Here is a 25407-nt window from a genome sequence, read left to right as displayed (position 1 = left end):
GAGCACTCCTGCTTACAGGCTCCAGCCCATCACCAGCCTTTATAAATTGAGAAAAGTGTCCTTTTCCTGAGCCTCCTTTGGCGGGGATCCTGGATGGGGAGGGGGGGTTTGAGGGACTGCATGGGCCGTAGTCAGGCCCACGGTTAAAATGGTATTCGGCAGTTTCCCTCAGGTATGTCTTCGATTGGGGGGGTGGGGGGTTGTTGTGGCGATGGCGAGTCCTGTAGAGTTGGGGGAGCATTGCTACTCCACATCAACATTTTTTCTTTAAAAAAAAATACATTTCCCTTTGGTTGATGGCCTACGGGAGATCTCAATCTTCCTGAGCAGGCCATGTCCCCACGCCTACCCCGCTCATCACCGATTCATTTCTAACTGGGGTGTTAGGTTGCTAATTTACGCAGTTAAGGATGCTCCACACCTGTTCTGGCCGTCCTCCCAAGGAAAGGGCCTTGCACAGATTGGGTGCAGGCTGGCCCACTGCTAAATTGGTCCGATTTGCAACTGATTCACGCCTTGAAAAATGGGCTAAGCCGAGAAGTGAAGATGGGAACAGCGCAGTGCTTGACGGGTGTCTCAAGGCACTATCGGGATTCTTACTCTGAACCTCACTGCTAAAACGTTAATAATATGGAAGGAGATCCAAATGGCAGAATTGTTTATTTTTGCTGTGATGGGCCGTTCCTGGTTTGTCTCGATGAAATGTTAACTCTTTTGCATCATTATTTCCCACAGGTAAAATCCCTCTTATCTTTGTCTAAAAATAAACTTTTCGCCTCTCAATCTTTGGCTTCCTGAATCTCAAACCTCCCAAGTAATACACCAGATTTAGATTTAATTTTTAATGAAGCTATTTTGTGTCCTTATTATCTAAATCGGCAGATGTGCTTGCACAGCTGTCCAGTGTTCTAACCTAAATCTGATTCATCTTCAGGTTTATCCTCGATCAATACCTCCACGTTCGGCGCCGTTTGAGGCACCTTTTTATCTGTCGACATAAGAAAACAGGTTTGGGATTTTGTAACAGACTGGGCGCAGGCTGGCCGCGACTTTCTTTTTCTGAGTAGATTTAGGTTTGTGTGACAGGACGTGATGGCACTCTCTCCGCTGAATTAGAAGGCCATAAATTTCGAGCTCCAGAGATTTGTACCAATAATCCAGGCCGACACTCCAGTGCTGTGCTGTTGGAGGAGCCGTATTTCGGATGAAACGCCCTCTCGGGTGGATACAAAAGATGATGCTATTTAAAGAAGAGCAGGGGAGTTATCCCCCCGTGTCCTGGCCAATACTTATCCCTCAATCAACATCTAAACAAATGATCTGGTCATTATCTCATTGCGGTGGAGGTGTTTAAAATTATGAAGGGACTGGACAGAGTAGATAGAGAGAAACTGTTCCCATTGGCAGAAGGGTCAGGAACGAGAGGACACAAATATAAGGTGAATGGCAAAAGAATCAAAAGCGACATAAGAAAAAGCTTTTTTACGCAGCGAGTGGTTAGGATCTGGAATGCGCTGCCTGAGAGGGTGGTGGAGGCAGGCTCAATCGTGGCTTTCAAAAGGGAGTCGGAGAAGCACCTGAATGAAAAAAAATTGCAGGGCTACAGGGAAAGGGTGGGGGAGTGGGACTGGCGGAGGTGCTCTTGCAGAGAGCCGGCACGGGCTCGACGGGCGAATAGCCTTCTTCTGCGCTGTAACCATTCTATGATTCTATTCTATGCCGTTTGTGGGAGCTTGCTGTGCACAAATTGGCTGCCGCGTTTCCTAAATTGCATAAGAACATAAGAAATAGGAGCAGGAGTCGGCCATTTGGCCCCTCGAGCCTGCTCCACCATTCAATAAGATCATGACTGATCTGATCCTGGCCTGAACTCCACTTCCCCGCCCGCTCCCCATAACCTTTTATTCCCTTATCGTTCAAAAATCTGTCTATCTCCACCTTGAACATATTCAATAACCTGGACTCCACAGCTCTCTGGGGCAGAGAATTCCACAGATTCACGACCCTCTGAGAGAAGAAATTCCTCTTCATTTCAGTTTTAAATGGGTGACCCCATATTCTGAAACTATGCCCCCTAGTTCTAGATTCCTCCACTGGTGGAAACACCCGCTCTGCATCTACCCTGTCAAGCGCTCTCAGAATCTTATACGTTTCTAAAAAATCACCTCTCAGTCTTCTAAACTCCAATGAGTATAGGCTCAACCTGCTCAACCTATCTTCATAAGACAACCCCTTCATCTCAGGAATCAACCTCATGAACCTTCTCTGAATAGCCTCCAGTGCAAGTATATCCCTCCTTAAATAAGGAGACCAAAACAGTACGCAGTACTCCAGGTGTGACCTCACCAATACCCTGTACAGTTGGAGCAGGACTTCTCTGCTTCTATACTCTATCCCCCTTGCAATAAAGGCCAACATTTCATTTGCCTTCCTAATTACTTGCTGTAGCTGCATACTAACATTTTGTGTTTCATGTACAAGGACCCCCAGGTCTCTCTGTACAGCAGCATTTTGTAATCTCTCCCCATTTAAATAATAATTTGCTTTACAGCCATGACTACACTTCAAAAAGTACTTCTTTGGCTGTAAAGTGCTTTGGGACGTCCTGAGGTCATGAAAGGCACTCTATGAATCCACATTTTTTTGTTCTAAACTTGAGGGCTAGATTTTCGGTTCTGGTCATTTTGGGGCGGTAATGGCGGCTGGGCCGTAAAGTTTGCGCCCGGGAACAGTTTGCGCCTCAGTCAACAAAATTCATCAGCTGGGCCCGGAGTGTGGGGCGGCGCGCTAAGGGAGGCGTTACACACCTTTCTTCGGCCGCTATGCAAGGGAACATCCCGAGCTAAACAGCCGGCCTCCGAGCGCTCTGAGAGAGGTCTCAGGGGGAGAAAAAACCTGAAAAGAAACACCAAAAACATTCCCGATACATAACTCACACCACCACAACATAAATTGCAAAAAACAACAATCGCACTTACCCGAGGTCGACATTACTTCGCTCACTGCAGCTGCTACAGCTCGGAACGCCCGTTTCCACAGGCGATCCCAGCAGGGGGCGCTGCAGGGCGCTACAGATCAGGCAGCGAACAAAATTCGAGCCGGTGCCGCAACCAGGGGGCGTTGCACACCAGCTCGCCTCTCCCGGGCCGTAATGCTCTGTGCCCCCTCGAAACTGGACCGAATGTCCCAGCGGGGAGCTGGAAGCTGGCCGCCCACACGGAAGCATTGCCGCCCCACCGGGGTGCTAACAGGGGCGGCTATAAATCGAAAATCCTGTCCGTGGGCAATCTTTTCAGTGTATAGACAAAACATTTCTGGACCAGTGTTTCCTTATGTCAAGGAGCGTGTCTTTAGTTTCAGTGACATTGGGATCGATTATACCCCTGGATTGTGTTGAGAGAGTTGCCGAGCAGCGATGTTGCTCGGGTTTTTATGGGCGGCCCTTACTCGTACTGTGTTGGCCGGCCAGGCCAGGCGTTGGGAGCGGCACGTTGGGAGACGGGGATTTCCATCGCGGACCTAAAGTGTTTGAAGGGCGAACGCACCTCTTAAAGAAAGCTGTGCAGCCGCCCTCAGAAAAGTGTTTGCTGAGGAACTGAGGCGGTTTCTCAGCCTCACTGTGCCTGTGAAGTGCATGTTATGCTGTTTAACTCTCAGCATTAGCTGCATGTTGCATGGTCTCCAGAAGGGTTGCTTCTGCTGTTGGCCGACTTGCTTGCATCTGCAGAATGTCGAGAGCAGGTGCTCCACATTTCCGTGACATCACAGCAGAGGTGTTGGTGGAGAAGGTGCGATGAGCGGAGGCAGAAGCCCTACCCATGGGACGGCACCAAGGTGCCGAAAGCACCCAGTTGCAGTGGCTGAAGTGGCGAGCACCCCAAGGATGTGGTTCCAGTGCAGGAAGAGGTTCAATTACCTCACCAGGACAGGGTGAGATTACAGAACTTCCATTTATACGAGTCATACCTTTGCACAGCAATTTCTGGCCATCCCATCGCCCATGCACACGTCACTCTTCTCCCTCAGTTGTCGACTCATTGATAGAGGTTGGTTACTGTGATTGGTCAACAACTCCATTATCGTCGGATCATGTGACTACCAGGATGGTAGAAGGCGAATTAGATGGACCTTGGTCTTTTTTCGTCTAGCAATTACTATGTTCCTTTACCAAATGAGCATGCTACGTATAAATTGTACAAGGGATTACAATTTCTACAACTATTTTGAAAAGGTGATTATGAGCCCCTCTGCACTCCTGATACAGGGGAGATGGTTTTTCCTTGTGCTAAATCATCAGCTGCAACTTACAAAGCATTACAAAGACAAAGATAGATTTGGCATTATTTTCCCAGTTTATTTCTTATCTGGGCTCCATAATTAGAGTTTTCGAGTACAAACGTGTGGAAATTATGATGAACCTGTATAAAACATTAGTTCGGCCACAAGTGGAGTATTGTGACCAATTCTGGGCACTGCACTTTAGGAAGGATGTGAAGGCCTTAGAGAGGGTGGAGAAAAGATTTACAAGAATGGTTCCAGGGATGAGGGACTTCAGTGACGTGGATAGACTGGAGAAGCTGGGGTTGTTCTCCTTGGAGCATAGAAGGTTGAGAGGAGATTTGATCGAGGTGTTCAAAATCATGAGGGATCTGGACAGAGTAGATAGAGAGAAACTGTTCCCATTGGGGAAAGGGCCGAGAACCAGAGGACACAGATTTAAGGTGATTGGCAAAAGAACCAAAGGCGACATAAGAAACAACTTTTTTACGCAGCGATTGGTTAGGATCTGGAATGCGTTGCCTGAAAGGGATGGAGACAGACTCAATCAAAAGGAAGTTGGTTAAGTAACTGAAATAATTTTTTTTTAAGGCTACGGGGAAAAGACGGGTGAGTGGGACTGGCTGAAGTGCTCTTGCAGAGAGCCGGCACGGGCTCGACAGGCCGAATGGCCTCCTTCCATGCTGTAACCATTTTATGATTCTATGATTATTAAACCATCATTGAGGTGTGAAAAATTGATGTTGTGTGAGAAGATCAATAGTGAAGGATGGCTTCGAGGTGCAGTTGCTGGCGCTTTGATCTTCAATTGGAAAATTGTCCTTTTTCTTTGTGTCCCTACATTTCGTAAATTGGATTTACATTTCACGTGCTGTGGAAGTAAAAAGATTAGAATATACTGTTTGGAAAGAAAGCCCAAATTGAACTTTGAATGTTTATTTCGGCCTATCAATTTTAATGGTTGTATTTTCTCTCTTTGATGATGTTGGACCTAAGTTCAGCATTTTCAATGATATTTTCTTTATATTAACGAGGTTCGTGTGGTTACGTTCTAAGGCGTTAATCAGTGTTAAAGTGCACAAAGCATCTGAATCAATCAATACTTTGTTTAATTCAGAGTGGCCTGGAATTTCCCTGTGGGTTCTCCGGATCCTTCGCTGTAACTTCAGGAGATCTGTTTGCCCCATTTCTGCAGGATTTCTGCTGATCTTGGAAATGAGCACTGCAGCCGTTAAAAAAGCATGTTGCAGATTGTAAGTGCAGCCTGGGGTATCAGCAGGTGAATTGTTTGTCTACCACCAAGCTCATGGTCTACAGGGCTGTAGTAATACCCGCCCTCCTGTATGGATCAGAGGCATGGACGATGTACAGAGGACACCTCAAGTCGTTGGAGATATATCACCAATGATGTCTCCGCAAGATCCTGCAAATCCCCTGGGAGGACAGGCACACCAACATCAGTGTCCTCATCCAGGCCAACATCCCCAGCATTGAAGCACTGACCACACTCGATCAGCTTCGCTGGGCAGGCCACAAAGTTCGCATGCCAGACATGAGACTCCCTAAGCAAATGCTCTATGTGGAGCTCCTTCATGTTAATGAGCCAAATGTGGGCAGCGGAAGTGTTACAAGAACACCCTCAAAGCCTCCCTGGTAAAGTGCGACATCACCAGTGACACCTGGGAGTCCCTGGCCGAAGAGCGCCCTAGGTGGAGAAAGTGCATCCGGGAGGGCGTTGAGCTCTTTGAATCTCAACCCCGAGAACGTGAAGAGGTCAAGCGCAGGCAGCGGAAGGAGCGTGCGGCAAACCAGTTCCACTCACCCCTTCCCTCGATGAATGTCTGTCCCACCTGTAACAAGGTCTGTGGCTCTCGTATTGGACTGTTCAGCCACCAAAGAACTCACTTCAGGAGTGGAAGCAAGTTTTCCTCGATTCCGAGGGACTGCCTATGATGATGATGATGTTTGCCAGGCTGAGTGCACGGTCGGTTTAAGGCATAGAAGGCTCCTATAAAATTTGCTGCCACTTCTAAAGCATATCTTCAATTGGGATTAGACTGCATAACCTCTTGTTGGCTGGTGCAGATACGATGGTAAGTACTGCAGGGAATCGAATACGGCCAGGGTGATCTCCTGGACTAGTTTCGATCGCCTGGATGAATCGGAGAGGAATATTCCCAGATTTTTTTTTTCCCCAATTGGCCTGGGTTTTTATCTGGTTTTTGCCTCTCCCAGGAGATCACATGGCTCCGGTTGGGGTGGAGTGTAGAATGTTTCAGTATAAGGGGTGTCACAGTTGTGTGAGGCGGACTGGTTGGGCTGGGTGCTCTTTGCCTTTCCACCATTGTTCATAGGTTTAAATGTAACCTTCAGGGCTGCTGACCGAGAGCTTTGTCGGCTGGCGCGGACACGATGGGCCGAAATGACCTCCTTCTGCGCTGTAAATTTCTAAATTTCTAGTGGAGGACCAGGCAGAGGCACCCAAAGAAGGGGGCAGAGCATCTCAAAGAGGCAGAGACAGGCTCCAAACTTTATAGAGAGTTACCTACAGTCATGCCTGAATGAGATGTAGCTAATGGGCACGCATCAGAGGAAACAGTGCCTTGTGTACCTGAACGCCTGTGTCACTACGCTCCAACACTGCTCCTTGTCTTACACTGATGTCCTTTAGGGAAGGAAACCTGCCGCCCTTACCTGGTCTGGGCCAATATGTGACTCCAGACCCCCACCAATGTGGTTGACTCTTAGCTGCCCTCTGAAATGGCCCAGCGAGACACTTGGTTGTATTCAAGAAGGCGGCTCATCATATTCTTGAGGGATGGGCATTTAAGGCTGGCCTTGCCGGCGATGTCCACATCCCGTAAATGAATTTTTTTTTAAATTCGAAAATATTCCGATTTGTCTTTCCCCAATCCAAAGTAGATGACCTCACACTTCTCCATGTTGAACTCCATCTGCCATAACTTTGCCCATTCAGTTAGTCTGTCTGTGTCCCTTTGTAACTTACTCTTTCCATCCTAACTTAATGTCATCTGCAAATCTGGATATACAGCTCTCTGGCCATGATTTCCCCTGCCTTGGAGGATGGATGGCGGGTCTTATTGAATGGTGGAGAAGGCTCGAGAGGCCAAATGGCCTACTCCTGTACATATTTCTTATGTTCTTATGTCCCGACCTCACTGCAGGCTCCAGCGGGCTGTAGAGAATGATTTTCTGTCGATTGGGCTTGTTAAGCACCGTCCTGTGCCTTTGCCGGCCAATTGAAGGAAGCCGGTCTGATGACATCACTTAATGATGCTTCATCAGCTGGTTTCTTTAAAGGGACCATGCGCAAATTAATTTTGACAGTTGTGCTGTCTGTGTTCTACAGCATTGAGCTGCTGCAAACACTGCAAAGCACTGCACACAGGTGCACGGCTGCACCCAGGCTCTCCTATCACTCCGTCCAGATGCGAATGGATGGAGTCACAGCATGAACACTCTTCCCATGGGTGGAAGCGTCCTCCCCAGGACACCAATGCAGCCTGGTTGCATATTGCACAGGAAGGCACAAGCAGGGATGTGGTCAGGAGGACCAGGCTGCAGTGGTGCAAATCTTTCAATGATCTCAGTAGATCCCGAAACGTTACCGCAAAGCCACACTCAACCTCATCCTGCTGTGTCCCTCATCACATTCCCATCACTCTGCCTTCCCTACCCTACTCCTGCACATTCTTACTCACACTGACTCCACCCATCCCCCTCCATCTACTTAACACTTCCCCATCTCACTAGCCATCCCTCATCCTAATACAAGCATAAAAACTATCAACACACAAGGGTAGACACTAGTGTGTTTTAGACAACGTTCACATGAAGTTTCTGTTAATGTGTTGTCAAACATTGAAATCTTTATTTTCAACATTTTGCGTTTTTGGACAGATTTGTGTACGCCTTTTGAAGTGGCTTCGTGAGTTGCGGTGAATGGTGAGACATAATGGTACCTCCCGCAATGGTGATGAGTGTGAAAGGAATGGTTTGGGCATTGCAAGGATGGTTTATGGTGTTGGTTTGGGGTGGTGCCAACTTGGCGCATCATGTGGCAGCCAGTGTGTACAGCTTCAAGTGAAATAAATCTAGCCATGGTGAGGCCATCCCTGGCCTCCCAGGCAGCAATGTGGCTGGGTACTGATGCCCTGCGTCCTGTGCAGCATCAGTTGATTGCGGAGAAGGTTGATGTTGTTGGTGCTGCTGGTGTGCCTGGTGCTGCTGGTGTTGGGGATGATTGTGATGGGATTCTGAGGACTAAGGGGAGAAAGTTTCAAGGGCACCGATGCTGATGTAATAGCTGGCTGATGTAAATGATGTAATAGAACTTGAGATGACAGAAGTCAATGGTGATAGAGATTATTCCAACGAGGTGACACTGGATAGAGAGTTTGCTCCAAACACTTGCAACGTGCAAAAAGCTCAATCGGGACAAAATTGGCTGTCGGCCCGGCGGTAACTCTTCAAAGTTTGAAAAATTAGTGTTAGGCGCTAATCATTTCAAACTTTAAAAAAATCTGGCGTTTGCGCACCAAGAAGGAAGTGGAGCAGATAAATCAGGCGTTCCACTTCCTTCCTGGAGTGCAATGAGCAGTAGGCGGGGCGGTAAATGGAACGGTACACACTGGGCCACATGTGGACCATTTCCCATACCTCGGGAGCCTCTTATCAACAAAAGCAGGCATTGACGACGAGATTCAACACCGCCTCCAGTGCACCAGTGCAGCCTTCGGCCGCCTGACGAAAAGAGTGTTCGAAGACCAGGCCCTCAAAACTGCCACCAAGCTCATGGTCTACAGGACTTTAGTAATACCCACCCTCCTGTACGGCTCAGAGACATGGACCATGTACAGTAGGCACCTTAAGTCGCTGGAGAGATACCACCAATGATGTCTCCACAAGTTCCTGCAAATCCCCTGGGAGGACAGATGCACCAACATCAGCGTCCTCGGCTAGGCCAACATCCCCAGCATTGAAGCACTGACCACACTTGATCAGCTCCGCTGGGCAGGCCACATTGTTCGCATGCCAGACACGAGACTCCCAAAGCAAGCGTTCTACTCAGAACTCCTTCATGGCAAACGAGCCAAAGGTGGGCAGAGGAAATGTTACAAGGACACTCTCAAAGCCTCCCAGATAAAGTGCAACATCCCCACTGACACCTGGGAGTCACTGGCCAAAGACCACCCTAAGTGGAGGAAGTGCATCTGGGAGGGCACTGAGCACCTCAAGTCTCATCGCCGAGAGCATGCAGAAACCAAGCGCAGGCAGCGGAAGGAGCGTGCGGCAAACTTGTCCCACCCTCCCTTACCCTCAATGACTATCTGCCCCACCTGTGACAGAGTCTGTGGCTCTCATGTTGGACTGTTCAGCCACCTAAGGACTCATTTTAAGAGTGGAAGCAAGTTTTCCTCGATTCCGAGGGACTGCCTATGATGATGACACTGGGTTGGGCGGTGCTGCCGCGTTGAAAGACTCCTTCCCTCCCTTAAAGGGAAGGGTCATCGCTGCAGGCTCGGCAAGTGAAAACAAACTTACCTGGACCCAGACGGTAGCCGCGATCCCGCCCGATCAGCCCAGCACTCCAGCAGAAAGTCGGGCTGATCGATTGTGAGCAGGAACCCACGAAAAAACCTGCCAGAGAGATGGTAAGTTACCTCAGCCACCCCGCCCTTTAATCATCGCCCCCTAAAGCCCCCGGCCGCCCGATGATTGCCTCCTGCAGCTGTCCGTGTTTTCGCCCGCCGATGTTGTAGGGGTAGGAAGGCAATTTTGGGTTCGGGGTGATACCGGGGCGATGCGCACAGGGCTGACGTACGATCTTTGGGCAAAGAAGATTGGGGCGCAATGCTGTACTACCGCCACAAAACTCAAGCCGAATATGGCTGGAGTTGCTGACCTCACTGTGCCCGGTTGCAAAACAATTTGCACCCCGTTATCACCCCTCTGGGAGTGCAGATGGAGGCGCAAAGGAGCCCAAGTTCACCCCCAATCTGGCTTCAAAATGCTTCTGAGCTTGGAAAGTGAACAGCTGTGAGATAGAAGCTTTTATAGCACATTTGCAGCTGTCAAGTAAAGAAACCATGGTCATACAACACCCCCCTCCTTCCCCGAGCAACTTGGACCCTGTGGGCGACCTCGTAAAATGTAAAGATGAGCTCATAATACTTTTTAAGTAGCTGTTAACAAGGTCATGATGACCTGAATTGCCTCCCTCGCTGCTGCGTCGTGTTTGTTCAGCGCTGACAGACCCGACCTCTGGAAAAGTGTGCGGCAGCGGGTGAAAAAATTAAAATGTTCGCACCCGACCCACCAGCAAACGTGCCCGCTGACCCCCGCCCCCTCCTGTAAAATTGCTTCACGCAAGGTATTAATAGATATGGTGAAAAGCTGAGGCTCCAGTACAGATGCCTGCCGATCACCACTTCTTACACGCTAGACAGCAACCCTTTATCCCGACCATCTGTCTCCTACCTCTCGACCAATTACCAACTCATCACAAGCTGATGTCCAATTCCATGTGCTGCCATTTCTGCCAATAATCTCCTGTGCGGAAACCTTATCAAATGCCTTTTATATCCGTCTGTCGATTGCGCAAACACATCTTGGCTCATTAATCTGGCGGCAACCCCAGGCTAAAGAGGCGCACTTGCGAAGTTCCTGCAATTGCACTGTTTCAAAACTGCTGTAAAATTACCCCCAGAATTTTAAGCCAACAGGAAACAAAACTCATTTTTTCTGGTGTTCTATCGTGACTTGTTATTTTTGCTTAAATGTTCTCCTCACTGAGGCCTGCTCTGTATTTTCTTTTCCTTTGAATGCATTTTTATGACATCAGTTAGAGTTACAACTAATAATTGCAGAGCTTCCACACTTGCATGTTGTTGAATATGCTGTGCCTAATGTGAATGAACGATGGTTAAATGGCTTGAAACCTTAATTTCCTACATAAGGAATACATGGTGAGGGTTATGTGCTTTCCTCGAGCCCTGATTTTTTTTTACGCTGATTTATGATTTCCCTGTTCTGGCGTAGGCCAACGCGATTAGTAGGAAATGTGGGCGTAAACTGGCAGAATGGGTGCATGGATGGCCATAACTTTGCGTGTAGTTTGCCAATTACGCCTGTCACAGAAAATTCCACCCTCCACCCTTTCTGTAAGAAGCAGAAGAAGATTACTGGTATACAAACCCGCTTGCTGTTCCGACTGCAATTTGTTGAGGCTGTTCTGAACCATTTCCTCATCTGTCAGCTTGCGAGGTAAACTACCGCTCTTTAGGACGTGTTTCTCTTTTTGGATTAAAAAGAAAAAAAAGTTGTAATTGAATTCACTTTAAAAAAAAAATAACAATTGCACTTTTACTCACAGTCACGAAACAGAAAACACTGAAGGTGCGGAATTGCAAGACTTGGGTCCAGGAGCACACACTCACTCGACAGGCGTGTAAGTCAGAAATCAGTCATTGGGGTCAAAATGCCATGAAATTGGGAGCCATATAAGTCAGAGTAATGATGTCCACAATCTTGAATTTAAAGCCAGTGTCAGTAATGGTGACCATGAAACCACTGGATTGTCATAAAAACCCCTCTGGTTCACTGATGTCCTTTAGGGAAGGAAATCTGCCACCCTTACCCGGTCTGGCCGATATGTGACTCCAGACCCACAGTAATGTGGTTGACTCTTAACTGCCCTCTGAAATGGCCCAGCGAGACACTCAGTTGAATATGGCGGCTCACCAAAATGTCCTCGAGGGCGATTAGGGATGGGCAATAAATGCCAGCCTTGCCAGCAACGCCCACATCCCAGGAACGAATTGAAAAAAGGAACAGCACCTAATTTTTCGTTTAGGCACTTTACAGCCTTCTGGACTCAACATCGAGTTCAACAATTTCAAACCCTAACCTTTGCCCCTATTTGGCTCTGATGTATTTTTCTCTCTTTATTTCCCATGGCAGCTGATAATTATCCCGCCATTCACATCCTACCTAAACTAATCTTTTTCTAACTTCTGCCTTTACCATCTCAAGTTGGCCCATCATCCCTTTGTCTCTCAAGTCTCTTCCAACCTATCACAGACCTTCCCTTTTGTTTTTTTTTGCTCCCCTCCCCCATACCTTGCTCCTTAAGAATTTGTTCATATCAAACATTCACCAGTTCTGACGAGGGGTCATCAACCCGAAACGTCAACTCGGCTTTTCTCTCTCCACAGATGCTGCCTGACCCGCTGAGAGTGCCATTATTTTCAGTTTTTATTGCAGAAAGAAAAATGTTCTCTGATCCACACTCCATCGAGTGGTACTCCAGGTTGGGGAGAACAATATCGCAATTCTGCGGCTGTAACCCTGCAGTCAGTGGTTCTGCTGCCAGTAGATGCGTTGTGCCATGCAACAAATGGCGAGGCTCTCAGTTTTCTCCATCTCATCATAGGCAGCCCCTCGAAATCGAGGAAGACTTGTTTCCACTCCAAAAGTGAGTTCTCAGGTGACTGAACAGTCCAATATGGGAATTACAATTTCTGTCACAGGTGGGACAGACAGTGGTTGGCGGAAAGAGTGGGTGGGGAGTCTGGTTTGCCGCACGCTCCTTCCGCTGCCTGCGCTTGGTTTCTGCATGCTCTCGGCGATGAGACTCGAGGTGCTCAATGTCCTCCCGGATGCTCTTCCTCCACTTAGGGCGGTCCTTGGCCAGGGACTCCCAGGTGCCGGTGGGGATGTTGCATTTTATCAGTAAGGCTTTGAGGGTGTCCTTGTAATGTTTCCTCCGCCCACCTGGGGCTCGCTTGCCATGTAGGAGTTCCGAGTAGAGCGCTTGCTTTGGGATTCTCGTGTCCGGCATGCGGACAATGTGGCTCACCTAATGGAGCTGGTCGACTGCTTAGTGCTTCGATGCTGGGGATGTTGGAATGATCGAGAACACTGACGTTGGTGCATCTGTCCTCCCAGGGGATTTGCAAGATCTTGCGGAGGTATTTCTTCAGCGATTTGAGGTGTCTACTGTATATGGTCCACGTCCCTACACCTACAAGATTCAAAATTACCCATAGCAACATTACAGGTGAACTCTTCAAGCGCTCCTCAAAGCAGTGGTGCAATCACGAGGGAAGCATTATTAAATTACTTTCAAGTGTATTTTTTCTTCTAATTTTTACAAATATTTTGGCTCCTACAAAGAGACCAGCTTTGGAGACGTGTCGTATCACCAGGCGAGAGGAAGTCACGGTGATGATCCACTTTGATGTTGGTGGATACAGGAGTGCCACTTCAGGAGTACCCGTGGTTTTAGATCCTAAACCTTTCCTTGCCTGTGATGCTAACTTCTCATGCTAAGATAGGGCAGGGAACAAAAAACTGCTTAGGTGCTTAAACTGCAGTAGCCCGGATTTTCTGGTACCTATGACCGAGCATGCACTGCGTACGCAGTCGTAAGGGCCCCGAAAGTTCCGGGTTCCCGCATGTGATACGTATGCGCGAAAACCCAGAACTTGCGATCTGTCAAGTTTCAGCTCGACTGATTGTACGAATCCCCGGGAAATGGACATTTACTGGTGGAGTGTTGGCCCTACTACTGCCCAGCTAATGCCCTCGAAATTTTTACCCCTGGTAAAAGCAAGCCTAAGGCCTTCTTTTTACTAGTGTAACGGTTTAAATAAATTATTTTTAAAAAACAATTTAAAAATGATTTAACCATACAAAAACCTTTAAAATTAATTCAGGTTACTTTTGGCCCCTTGAAAAATGTTCAAATTTATTTTTCAAAAAATTACATTTTCGTTTTAAATTGTTTAATTAAATTGTATTTTGCTTAATTTTGAACATGTAATGATTTATTTTTATCGCAGGGCTGCGCTAATGTGTTTTTTAGGGGATTCCTATTCCAGCTTCTGGGGATCCCGTACGTAAATGGAATCCCTATCAGCACAATAGGAATCCCTCTTTGTGATTGGTTGGGCCTGCCCGCGTGACCCCAAGGCAGGACCGGAACAGATATCCGAGGCAGAGTGTTTGCTAGTGCTGTTGGGGAGGGTTTAAACTAACAAGGCAGAGGGATGGGAATCTATGCAGGAAGGCAGAGGGAAGTAAAAAGGGGGCAGAAGCAAACGGTAGGAAGGAGAAAAGCAAGAGTGGAGGGCAGAGAAATCAAGCGCAAAAATCAATCAAAAAGGGCCACATTACAACATAATTCTAAAAGGAGAAAGAATGTTAAAAAAACAAGCCCGAAGGCACTGAGTCTCAATGCGAGGAGCATTCGTAATAAGGTGGATGAATTGACTGCGCAGATAGCTGTTAACGGATATGATGTAATTGGGATTACGGAGACATGGCTCCAAGGTAACCAAGGCTGGGAACTCAACATCCAGGGGTATTCAATATTCAGGAAGGACAGACAGGAAGGAAAAGGAGGTGGGGTAGTGTTGCTGGTTGAAGAGGAAATTAATGCAATAGTAAGGAAGGACATTAGCGTGGATGATGTGGAATCTATATGGGTAGAGCTGCGAAACACCAAAGCGCAGAAAACGTTAGTGGGAGTTGTGTATCGACTATCAAACAGAAATAGGGAGGTTGGGGATGGCATCAAACAGGAAATTAGGGACGCGTGCAATAAGGGTACAGCAGTTATCATGGGTGACTTTAATCTACATATTGATTGGGCTAACCAAACTGAAGGCAATACTGTGGAAGAGGATTTCCTGGAGTGTATAAGGGATGGTTTTCTAGACCAATATGTCGAGGAACCAATCAGAGAGCAGGCCATCCTAGAGTGGGTCTTGTGTAACGAGAGAGGGTTAATTAGCAATCTGGTCGTGTGGGGCCCTTGGGGAAGAGTGACCATAATATGGTAGGATTCTTCATTAAGATGGAGAGTGACACAGTTAATTCAGAGACTAGGGTCCTGAAGTTAAAGAAAGGAAACTTCGACGGTATGAGATGTGAATTGGCTTGGATAGACTGGAGAATGATACTTAAAGAGAAGACTTGGATAGGCAATGGCAGACATTTAAATATCACATGCATGAACTACAACAATTGTACATCCCTGTGTGGCGTAAGAATAAAAAAGGAAGGTGGCTCAACCGTGGCTAACAAGAGAAATTAGGGAAAGTGTTAAATCCAAGGAAGAGGCATATAAATTGGTGAGCAAACCTGAAGACTGGGAGAAATTTAGAATTCAGCAGAGGAGGACTAAGGATTTAATTAGGAGGGGGAAAATAGAGTACGAGTGTAAGCTTGCAGGGAACATAAAAACTGACTGCAAAAGCTTCTATAGATATGTGAAGAGAAAAAGATTAGTGAAGACTAATGTAGGTCCCTTGCAGTCAGAATTAGGGGAATTCATAATGGGGACAAACGAAATGGCAGACCAATTGAACAAATACTTTGGTTCTGTCTTCACTAAGGAAGACACGAATAACCTCCCGAAAATACTAGGGGACCGCGGGTCTAGCGAGAAGGGGGAACTGAGGGAAATCCTTATTAGTTAGGAAATGTTGTTATGAAATTGAAGGGACTGAAAGCCGATAAATCCCCAGGGCTTGATAGTCTGCATTCCAGAGTACTTAAGGAAGTGGCTCTATAAATAGTAGATGCATTAGTGGTCATTTTCCAACATTCCATGGACTCTGGTTCAGTTCCAATGGATTGGAGGGTAGCTAATGTAACCCCACTTTTTAAAAAAGAAGGGAGAGAGAAAACAGGGAATTATAGACCGGTTAGCCTGACATCGGTGATGGGGAAAATGCTCGAATCACTTATTAAAGATGTAATAGCAGCGCATTTGGGAGTGGAGGTCAGCCCGGTTCGCGACCCGTGAGGCTGGTGCTGACACCGCTCGTGGTGCGCTGGCCTATTTCTGCCGCGGGGCTCTAAGCGGTCACCGCGCATGGCAGATGTCGTCGCCGGTTGTGCGCTACCATGTTAGCACCTCCACTAACTCCCGCTCAATTTCTTGGGAGTTAGTCAGGCCTTTACTCTTACTTCCTTACTCTTGTACTTCAACCCCCTCCCCCTTGCAATAAAGGCCAACATGCCATTTGCCTTCCTAATTGCTTGTTGTACCTGCATGCTAAGTCTCTGTGTTTCCTGTACGAAGACACCTAAAGAGTAGTCGTTAAATGTATTTACTCAGACTGGTGGAACGTGGGCAGTGGTGATCCACAGGGATCGGTGCTGGGACCACTGTTGTTCAGAATTTACATAAATGGTTTGGAGTCAGGAATTGGAAGTACGAATTCAAAATTTGCAGATGATACCAAATTAGCGGTGTAGTTGACACTAAGAAAGACTGCACAAAATACAAGACGAGGTTAATAAACGTACAGAATGGGCATGTAAATGGCAAATAAATGTTAACATAGGTAAGTGTGAGGTGGTGCATTTCGGTAGGAGCATTAAGTAGGCCACATGTTCTTTGGAAAATAAGATTGTAAATGGGGTAGAGGATCAAAGGGATTTAGCGGTACGGATTCACAAATCACTAAAAGTAGCAACGCAGGTTAATAAAGCCATCAAGAACCAAACCAAACACTAGGATTAATTTCGAGAGGAATAGAATTGAAAAACAGAGAAGTTATGTAAAATTTTCATAGAACCTTGGTTAGACCACGCTTGGAGTATTGTGCACAGTTCTGGTCTCCATATTATAAAAAGGATATAGAGGCACTGGAGAAGGTGCAAAAATGATTTACAAGTATGATACTAGAAGTGAGATGATATAACTATCAGGCTGGGTCTCTATTTTCTTGCAAAAAGGTTGCGGGGTGACCTGATAGAGAACTTTAAAATAGATGAAGGGGTTTGATAGGGTAGGCTTAGAGAAGATGTTTCAAGTTATGGAGGACTAGGGGTCATAAATTTAAGATAGTCGCTAATAAATCCAATGGGGAATTCAGGAGAAACTTATTTATCAAATGGTGAGACTGTGGAACTCGCACATAGGGAATGGTTGAGGCGAATAGCGTGGATACATTTAAGGGGAAGCTGGATAAGCTCATGAGAGAGAAGGGAATAGAGGGTATGGTGATAAGTTGAGATGAAGTAGGGTGGGAGGAGGCTCGTATGGAGCATAAACACCGGCACGGACCAGTTGGGCTGAATGGTCTGTTTCTGTGCTATAAATAATATGTCATCTTTTTCATGATCTTTTCAGTTCAAGCATCTGTTTGCTCCGTGAATGTACACACATTTGCCACTCCTCCAATTACGGAATTAGTAATACTATCAAGGGAAGTAATCTTGCACAATGCTTTCTCAATATGTAAATACAGACGAACAGAAGTCTAACCATTGTCATCTTTTGGTTCCAATTCTTCCATAAGCTCCTTCAAGGGATCTTCATCAGAATCTATATAATGTGTTTCCTCAATGACCTTATCTTCCCGCTTACTGCTTTCACTGTTTTCTGCAAAATATGTTTGGTTTGATATCAATTACCGATGCTGATAAAAAATATTTTTTGCCTCACTCATTAATCCTTTCCGTGTTGATTAAATTTGAGATAAAACTTCCCTAGACACGTGACCTTTCGTTAAACATTTTCAGGGAAGAATTCCTCTGGTTGCTGTTTTTAAAAATGTATTCACGGGATGTGGGCGTCGCAGGCAAGGCCAGCATTTATTGCCCATCCCTAGTTGTCCTTGAGAAGGTGGTGGTGAGCCGCTTTCTTGAACCACTGCAGTCCGTGTGGTGAAGGTGCTCCCACAGTGCTATTAGGGAGGGAGTTCCAGGATTCTGACCCAGCGACGATGAAGGAACGGCCGATATATTTCCAAGTCAGGATAGCTTGTGACTTGGAGGGGAATGTGGAGGTGGTGGTGTTCCCACGCGCTTGCTGCCCTTGTCCTTCTAGGTGGTAGAGGTCACGGGTTTGGGAGGTGCTGTGTGTTAGTCACTGTGCAAACAGAGCGTGAAGATTTTCTCTGGTCTCTTATAGTCACTGTGTTAACACAGGGTAAAGATTTCCTCTGGTCACTGTATGTTGAGGCGAATAGCATAGATGCATTTAAGGGGAAGCTATAAAAGCACATGAGGGAGAAGGGAATAGAAGGATATGCTGATAGAGTGAGATGAAGAGGGGTGGGAGGAGGCTGGTGTGGAGCAGAAACACCGACATGGACCCATTGGGCTGAATGGTCTCATTCTGTGCTGTAAATAATATGTCATCTTTTTCATGATCGGTTCAGTTCAAGCATCCGTGAATGTACACACATTTGCCACTCCTCCAATTACGGAATTAGTAATACTATCAAAGGAAGTAATCTTGCACAATGCTTTCTAAATATGTAAATACAGACGAACAGAAGTCTAACCATTGTCATCTATTGGTTCCAGTTCTTCCATAAGCTCCTCAAAGGCATCTTCATCAGAATCTAACTCATGTGTTTCCTGAAGGTCGATACTTTTGCTGTCACTGCTTTCATAGGTTTCTGCAAAATATGTTTGGTTTGACATCAATTACTAAAGCTGATAAAAATATATTTTTTGTCTCACTCATTAATCCTTTCAGTGCAGATTAGATTTGAGATGACACTTCCCTAGACACGCAACCTTTCGTTAAATATTTTCAGGGAAGAATTCCTCAGGTCGCTGTGTGTTAGTGACTCAGCTGACGCAGTGTGAAGACTTCCTCTGGTCTCCCTGTAAGTGACTGCACCTACACAGGGCGAAGATTTCCTCTGCTGGGTGTGTGTTAGTGACTTTGCCAACCCACTGTGAAGACCTCCTGTGGTCTCTCATCGTCACTGTGCAAACACAGTGTGTAGATTTCTTCTGATCGCTGTGTGTTAGTAACTACGCAGACACAATGTGAAGATTTCGTCTGATCCTATCTCTGGTGAAGCTGTAAATGTGCTCAAAAAAATGGGTTTAATAATGTGGCTGAGATACAGACACATACACACACACACACACAGACACAGACAGACCAGTGGAAATCCTGGCACCCTGCCCCAATTTATACAAGGCAACGTTGAGGCCAGAGTTAGAATATTGTGTACAGTTTCTGGCGCCCAATATATGGAGCCCAAATTTGGCCAGTACAGCTTTCTGGCGTACTCACCAGAGGTGCACCGCTTTTGTAGAACTCCAAGGGCGGCAAAAATCTTCGGGCCGAGTTTGGCTGCTCCCCAGCTTCTCCTCCATGGTGGCGTAGCGTGGCAACTGGATTCAGGGGAGGAGCCAGGTCCCGGCACTACCTCTGCACATGCGCGCTCGAGTGTGCACGCATGCGCAGTAGCTCCAAACCCCCAGAATCTGAGAGTGTGTGATGCAGGCTGCGTGGGAGCGGCTAATGCTCGCCGTCCCTATCCCGGGCCAAATGGCCTGCCACACAGGCCGGCCGCTGCCTTCCCGCGCTGAGGGCTACAAGAGACAGGTTGGTGGGGGGGAAGAGTTTTGATCGGGGGGGGGGGAGGGGGCGTGGAAAGAGTTTTCCTTAAGTACTCTGGGATGCAGACTATCAGGGCCCGGAGATTTATCGGCCTTCAATTCCATCAATTTCCCTAACACAATTTCCCGCCTAATAAGGGTCTTCATTGAAGTAGTCACGGGGGCGAGCCAGTCAGTAATGAATCAAGAAGCCTTTGAGAGGCTATGGGACAATCAAGCTGAATGATCCATGTTGGTCCCGGTTCAGGCAAAGCTGCTCACCTACACCAATGAACTTATCCCAGTCGTTGATAGTGCGGATGTAAAGGTACTCCATGATGGCGCGGTGCACAAGTTACCTCTGTGGATTGTTGCAGGTGATGGACCAACGCTACTCGGAAGAAGGTGGATGGAGAAGATCGACTGGAGCTGGGAAGATCTCATACCTCCAGCGATCAACGTCCTCCGTGCTCAGAGGTAAAGCAAGCCCTCACCTGATGTTGGATCCGGCACCGGAGAGCAGACCAACACAACATCCAAGGCAGTATGACTGCGTGGAGATGATCCAGTTGAGACGACCCGAACGCTCCAGTGGCAGAACTCCGGAGGAAGAAAATCGGTTCCAAAGGTGACTTCCCAGCTTCGGTGGCAGAACCCGGGGCGAAGAGGATCACCGCAGTCAACATCGTGGATGGAGGAAAGATGGCACCCAAACCACGAGGTGATGCGCTGAAGAAAAAGATGGCGGCGGCCAGACCACGAGTGCAGCGTTGATGGAGCAACACGTGGCACCAAATGGAGAAGAGGATTGGGGTAAAGCAAGGCTCTCTTAAAGGAGGCCTGCAACCCACCACACTTAAAGGGACAGTTCCACGTTCTTAATCAATGTAAGAGCAACTGTGAGTTAGATGTAAAATGTGCAATTAATGTTCGGAGTTGTGTACATGCAATAAGCAAAGAAAAGTCTCAATGTAACAGCAACTGTGAGTTAGATGTAAAATGTACAATTAATGTTCGGAGTTGTGTACATGCAATAAGCAAAGAAAAGTCGCGTGATCGCGATCGGAACTACAGGTTACTTACCATGAATAATGAAAAGTTGTGCGATGTAGGATTTCAACTGCATTCCGGTGGTGGGCAATGGCAGCCGACTGGGAGCGTCAGCACAGTTCTCAGTGCCTGGTCTGTGGCGGATTACATAGTCATAAGCAGACAATGTTAGTGCCCATCTCTAGATGCGGGATGAAGCATTGGTGTTGATACCTTTGTTTTCTGAGAGCAGTGAGGTGAGCGGTTCGTGGTCGGTTTCGAGCTCGAACCGGAGGCCAAATAGATATTGGTGCATTTTCTTAACTCCGTATACGCAAGCCAACGCTTCTTTCTCAACCATACTGTAGGCTCTTTCAGCCTTGGATAAACTCCTGGACGCATATGCAACTGGTTGCAGTTTGCCTGACACATATGCTTGCTGTAACACACAACCAACCCCGTACGACGACGCATCACATGCTAATATTAAGCGTTTACATGGATCATACAATACAAGTAGCTTGTTAGAACATAGCCGATTTCTTGCCTTATTAAAGACTGTCTCTTGCGATTTACCCCAAACCCAGTCTTCCCCCTTGCAATAGATGCAAGAGCTCCAGCAGTGTGCTCAACCCCGGTAGAAAGTTACCAAAATAGTTGAGGAGTCCCAGGAACCATTGCAGTTCCGTCACATTCTGTGGTCTAGGTGCGTTCTTGATGGTCTCCGTCTTGGAGTCCGTGGGTCTGATGCCGTCTGCCGCGATCTTCCTCCCCAGAAATTTGACCTCTGGTGCCAGGAAAACACACTTGGAGCGTTTCAGCCTGAGTCCCACTCTGTCCAGTCGCTTTAGAACCTCTTCCAGGTTGTGCAAGTGTTCAGTGGCGTTGCGACCAGTGATCAAGATGGAATACCATGATGCATGGAACCGATTTCAGCAGACTCTCCATGTTCCTCAAGAAGATGGCCACAGCCGAGCGAATCCCAAAGGGGCATCTGTGGTACATGAACAGTCCTTTATGCGTGTTGATGCATGTCAACTTTTTTGATGGTTCAGCCAGCTTCTGTGTCATGTAAGCAGAGGTTAGGTCTAGCTTGGTGAACGGCTTTCCCCCTGCTAGCGTTGCGAATAAGTCCTCCGCGTTGAGTAGTGGGTACTGGTCCTGTAACGAGACTCGGTTGATTATTACCTTGTAGTCCCCACAGACTCTGACCGTCCCATCGCTCTTTAGCACCAGCACGATTGGACTGCTCACTCGTTGAACTCGACTGGTGATATGATTCCCTCTCGTTGAAGTCTGTCCAGCTCGATTTCGACTTTCTCTCGCATCATATATGGCACTGCTCGGGCCTTGTAATGAACGGGGCGTGCCCCAGGAACAAGATGGATCTGCACTTTGGCGCCTGTGAAATTGCCAATGCCTGGTTCAAATAACGCCGGGAATTTGTTTAGCACCTGGGCGCACGGGGCATCATCCACCGAAGAGAGTGCTTTGATGTCATCCCAGTTCCACCGGATCTTGCCTAGCCAGCTCCTGCTGAACAGCGTTGGCCCATCGCCTGGTACAATCCATAGTGGTAAGTCATTCATCATTCCATCATACGATACTTTCACTGCCGCACTGCCGATAACAGGTATGAGTTATTTGGTGTAAGTGCGCAGCGTAGTGTGAATCAGGCTCAGTTTTGGCCTCTGTGCCTTGTTACTCCACAGTTTCTCAAAAGCCTTCTGGCTCATAATCGATTGACTCACCCCCGTGTCCAATTCCATGGAGACTGGAATGCCGTTAAGTTTAACTTTTAGCGTTATCGGACGGCTTTTGGTGGTGAAGGTGTGTACATCATACACTTCCGCTTTATCCTCAGGTTGATTTGTCTCTCCTGCTCGTTCAGCGTGACCTGCGCTGGATGGGTCATCCTCTGCTGATTCTGCCACGTGGTGAGTCCGAGGTCGCTTGCACATTTGCTGGAGGTGCCCCATTGTTCCACAGCCCTTGCACACATTGTGCTTGAATTGACATTGATGGGCTCTATGACTGCTCCCGCAACGCCAGCATGCTGTTAATGGATACGCATTAGCACTCCACAGCGGCCTCTGAGTCCCCCGAGGCCTGGCCTCTGTGGTCGTGTAGACCCTGCCATGTACAGTTCTGCCTGCTGAAGGCATTATTTTATGCACAGTACTTGCTGGTGAGCTTTAATTCTGTGAAGATATCTGTTTCATGTTGTTGCTCGTGGATATGAAGGCCTGGGCTATCGTGACGGTCTTACTCAGATCTAAGGATTCGGCAGACAGTAGTTTGCGGAGGATGGCTTTGTGGCCAATTCTGAGCATGAAAAAGTCCCGCAACATTTCCCCCAAAGATCCTGAAAATTTGCACTGTCCCGCAAGGCGTCTTAGGTCGGCGACAAAACTCGCCACGTTCTGGCCCTCGGAGCGATGGTGCGTATAAAAGCGATACCTGGCCATTAAGATGTTCTCCTTTGGCTGGCGGTGTTCCCGAACCAGTGCACACAGCTCTGTGTAAGTCTTGTCCGTTGGTTTTTCTGGGACCAGTAGATTTTTGAGGAGGTCATATATCAACGACCCACATGCGGTGAGGGGAATCGCCCTTCTCTTGCTCTCCGTCTCAGCCGTGTCCAGCTCATTGGCCACGAAGTACTGGTCGAGATGCTCAACGAAGGCTTCAATCATCATCCTCAACAAATCTCTCAAGAATGCCAACAGCAGCCATTTCCGCGTGAAAGTTTGTGATCTGTAACTCGTCACCAGTTGTGATTGGGATGACGGAGACGTGGCTCCAGGATGATCAGGGCTGGGAACTCAACATTCAGGGGTATTCAACATTCAGGAAGGATAGAATAAAAGGAAAAGGAGGTGGGGTAGCATTGCTGGTTAAAGAGGAGATTAATGCAATAGTTAGGAAAGACATTAGCTTGGATGATGTGGAATCTATATGGGTAGAGCTGCAGAACACCAAAGGGCAAAAAACGTTAGTAGGAGTTGTGTACAGACCTCCAAACAGTAATAGGGATGTTGGGGAGGGCATCAAACAGGAAATTAGGGGTGCATGCAATAAAGGTGCAGCAGTTATAATGGGTGACTTTAATATGCACATAGATTGGGCTAGCCAAACTGGAAGCAATACGGTGGAGGAGGATTTCCTGGAGTGCATAAGGGATGGTTTTCTAGACCAATATGTTGAGGAACCAACTAGGGGGGAGGCCATCTTAGACTGGGTGTTGTGTAATGAGAGAGGATTAATTAGCAATCTCATTGTGCGAGGCCCCTTGGGGAAGAGTGACCATAATATGGTGGAATTCTGCATTAGGATGGAGAATGAAACAGTAATTTCAGAGACCATGGTCCAGAACTTAAAGAAGGGTAACTTTGAAGGTATGAGGCGTGAATTGGCTAGGATAGATTGGCGAATGATACTTAGGGGGTTGACTGTGGATGGGCAATGGCAGACATTTAGAGACCGCAAGGATGAAGTACAACAATTGTACATTCCTGTCTGGCGTAAAAATAAAAAGGGGAAGGTGGCTCAACCGTGGCTATCTAGGGAAATCAGGGATAGTATTAAAGCCAAGGAAGTGGCATACAAATTGGCCAGAAATAGCAGCGAACCTGGGGACTGGGAGAAATTTAGAACTCAGCAGAGGAGGACAAAGGGTTTGATTAGGACAGGGAAAATGGAGTACGAGAAGAAGCTTGCAGGGAACATTAAGGCGGATTGCAAAAGTTTCTATCGGTATGTAAAGAGAAAAAGGTTGGTGAAGACAAACGTAGGTCCCCTGCAGTCAGAATCAGGGGAAGTCATAACGGGGAACAAAGAAATGGCGGATCAATTGAACAAGTACTTTGGTTCGGTATTCACTAAGGAGGATACAAACAACCTTCCGGATATAAAAGGGGTCAGAGGGTCTAGTAAGGAAGAGGAACTGAGGGAAATCTTTATTAGTCGGGAAATTGTGTTGGGGAAATTGATGGGATTGAAGGCCGATAAATCCCCAGGGCCTGATGGACTGCATCCTAGAGTACTTAAGGAGGTGGCCTTGGAAATAGCGGATGCATTGACAGTCATTTTCCAACATTCCATTGACTCTGGATCAGTTCCTATGGAGTGGAGGGTAGCCAATGTAACCCCACTTTTTAAAAAAGGAGGGAGAGAGAAAACAGGGAATTATAGACCGGTCAGCCTGACCTCAGTAGTGGGTAAAGTGATGGAATCAATTATTAAGGATGTCATAGCAGTGCATCTGGAAAATGGTGACATGATAGGTCCAAGTCAGCATGGATTTGTGAAAGGGAAATCATGCTTGACAAATCTTCTGGAATTTTTTGAGGATGTTTCCAGTAAAGTGGACAAGGGAGAACCAGTTGATGTGGTATATTTGGACTTTCAGAAGGCTTTCGACAAGGTCCCACACAAGAGATTAATGTGCAAAGTTAAAGCACATGGGATTGGGGGTAGTGTGCTGACGTGGATTGAGAACTGGTTGTCAGACAGGAAGCAAAGAGTAGGAGTAAACGGGTACTTTTCAGAATGGCAGGCAGTGACTAGTGGAGTGCCGCAAGGTTCTGTGCTGGGGCCCCAGCTGTTTACATTGTACATTAATGATTTAGACGAGGGGATTAAATGCAGTATCTCCAAATTTGCGGATGATACTAAGTTGGGTGGCAGTGTGAGCTGCGAGGAGGATGCTATTAG

At 47.2% G+C, this 25407-nt stretch overlaps 1 protein-coding gene across 1 annotated transcript in view; it reads right to left on the bottom strand.

Moving 5' to 3' along the window:
• Window positions 1–25407, bottom strand: part of LOC139266116 (sterile alpha motif domain-containing protein 15-like) — a 283681-nt gene that overhangs the window by 28529 nt on the left and 229745 nt on the right. Inside the window, exons 29-31 of the mRNA XM_070883964.1 lie at window positions 18609–18725; window positions 17585–17701; window positions 11497–11595 (exon numbers count right to left, since the gene is read on the bottom strand). Coding sequence (XP_070740065.1) covers window positions 11497–11595; window positions 17585–17701; window positions 18609–18725 — 333 coding nt within the window. The remainder of the gene's footprint in view (window positions 1–11496; window positions 11596–17584; window positions 17702–18608; window positions 18726–25407) is intronic.

The sequence above is a fragment of the Pristiophorus japonicus genome, chromosome 6, assembly GCF_044704955.1.
Source record: "Pristiophorus japonicus isolate sPriJap1 chromosome 6, sPriJap1.hap1, whole genome shotgun sequence".
Taxonomy (NCBI): domain Eukaryota; kingdom Metazoa; phylum Chordata; class Chondrichthyes; family Pristiophoridae; genus Pristiophorus; species Pristiophorus japonicus.
The sequence above is the reverse complement of the archived record's forward strand: the minus strand, read 5'-3'. Positions and strand labels throughout refer to the sequence as shown.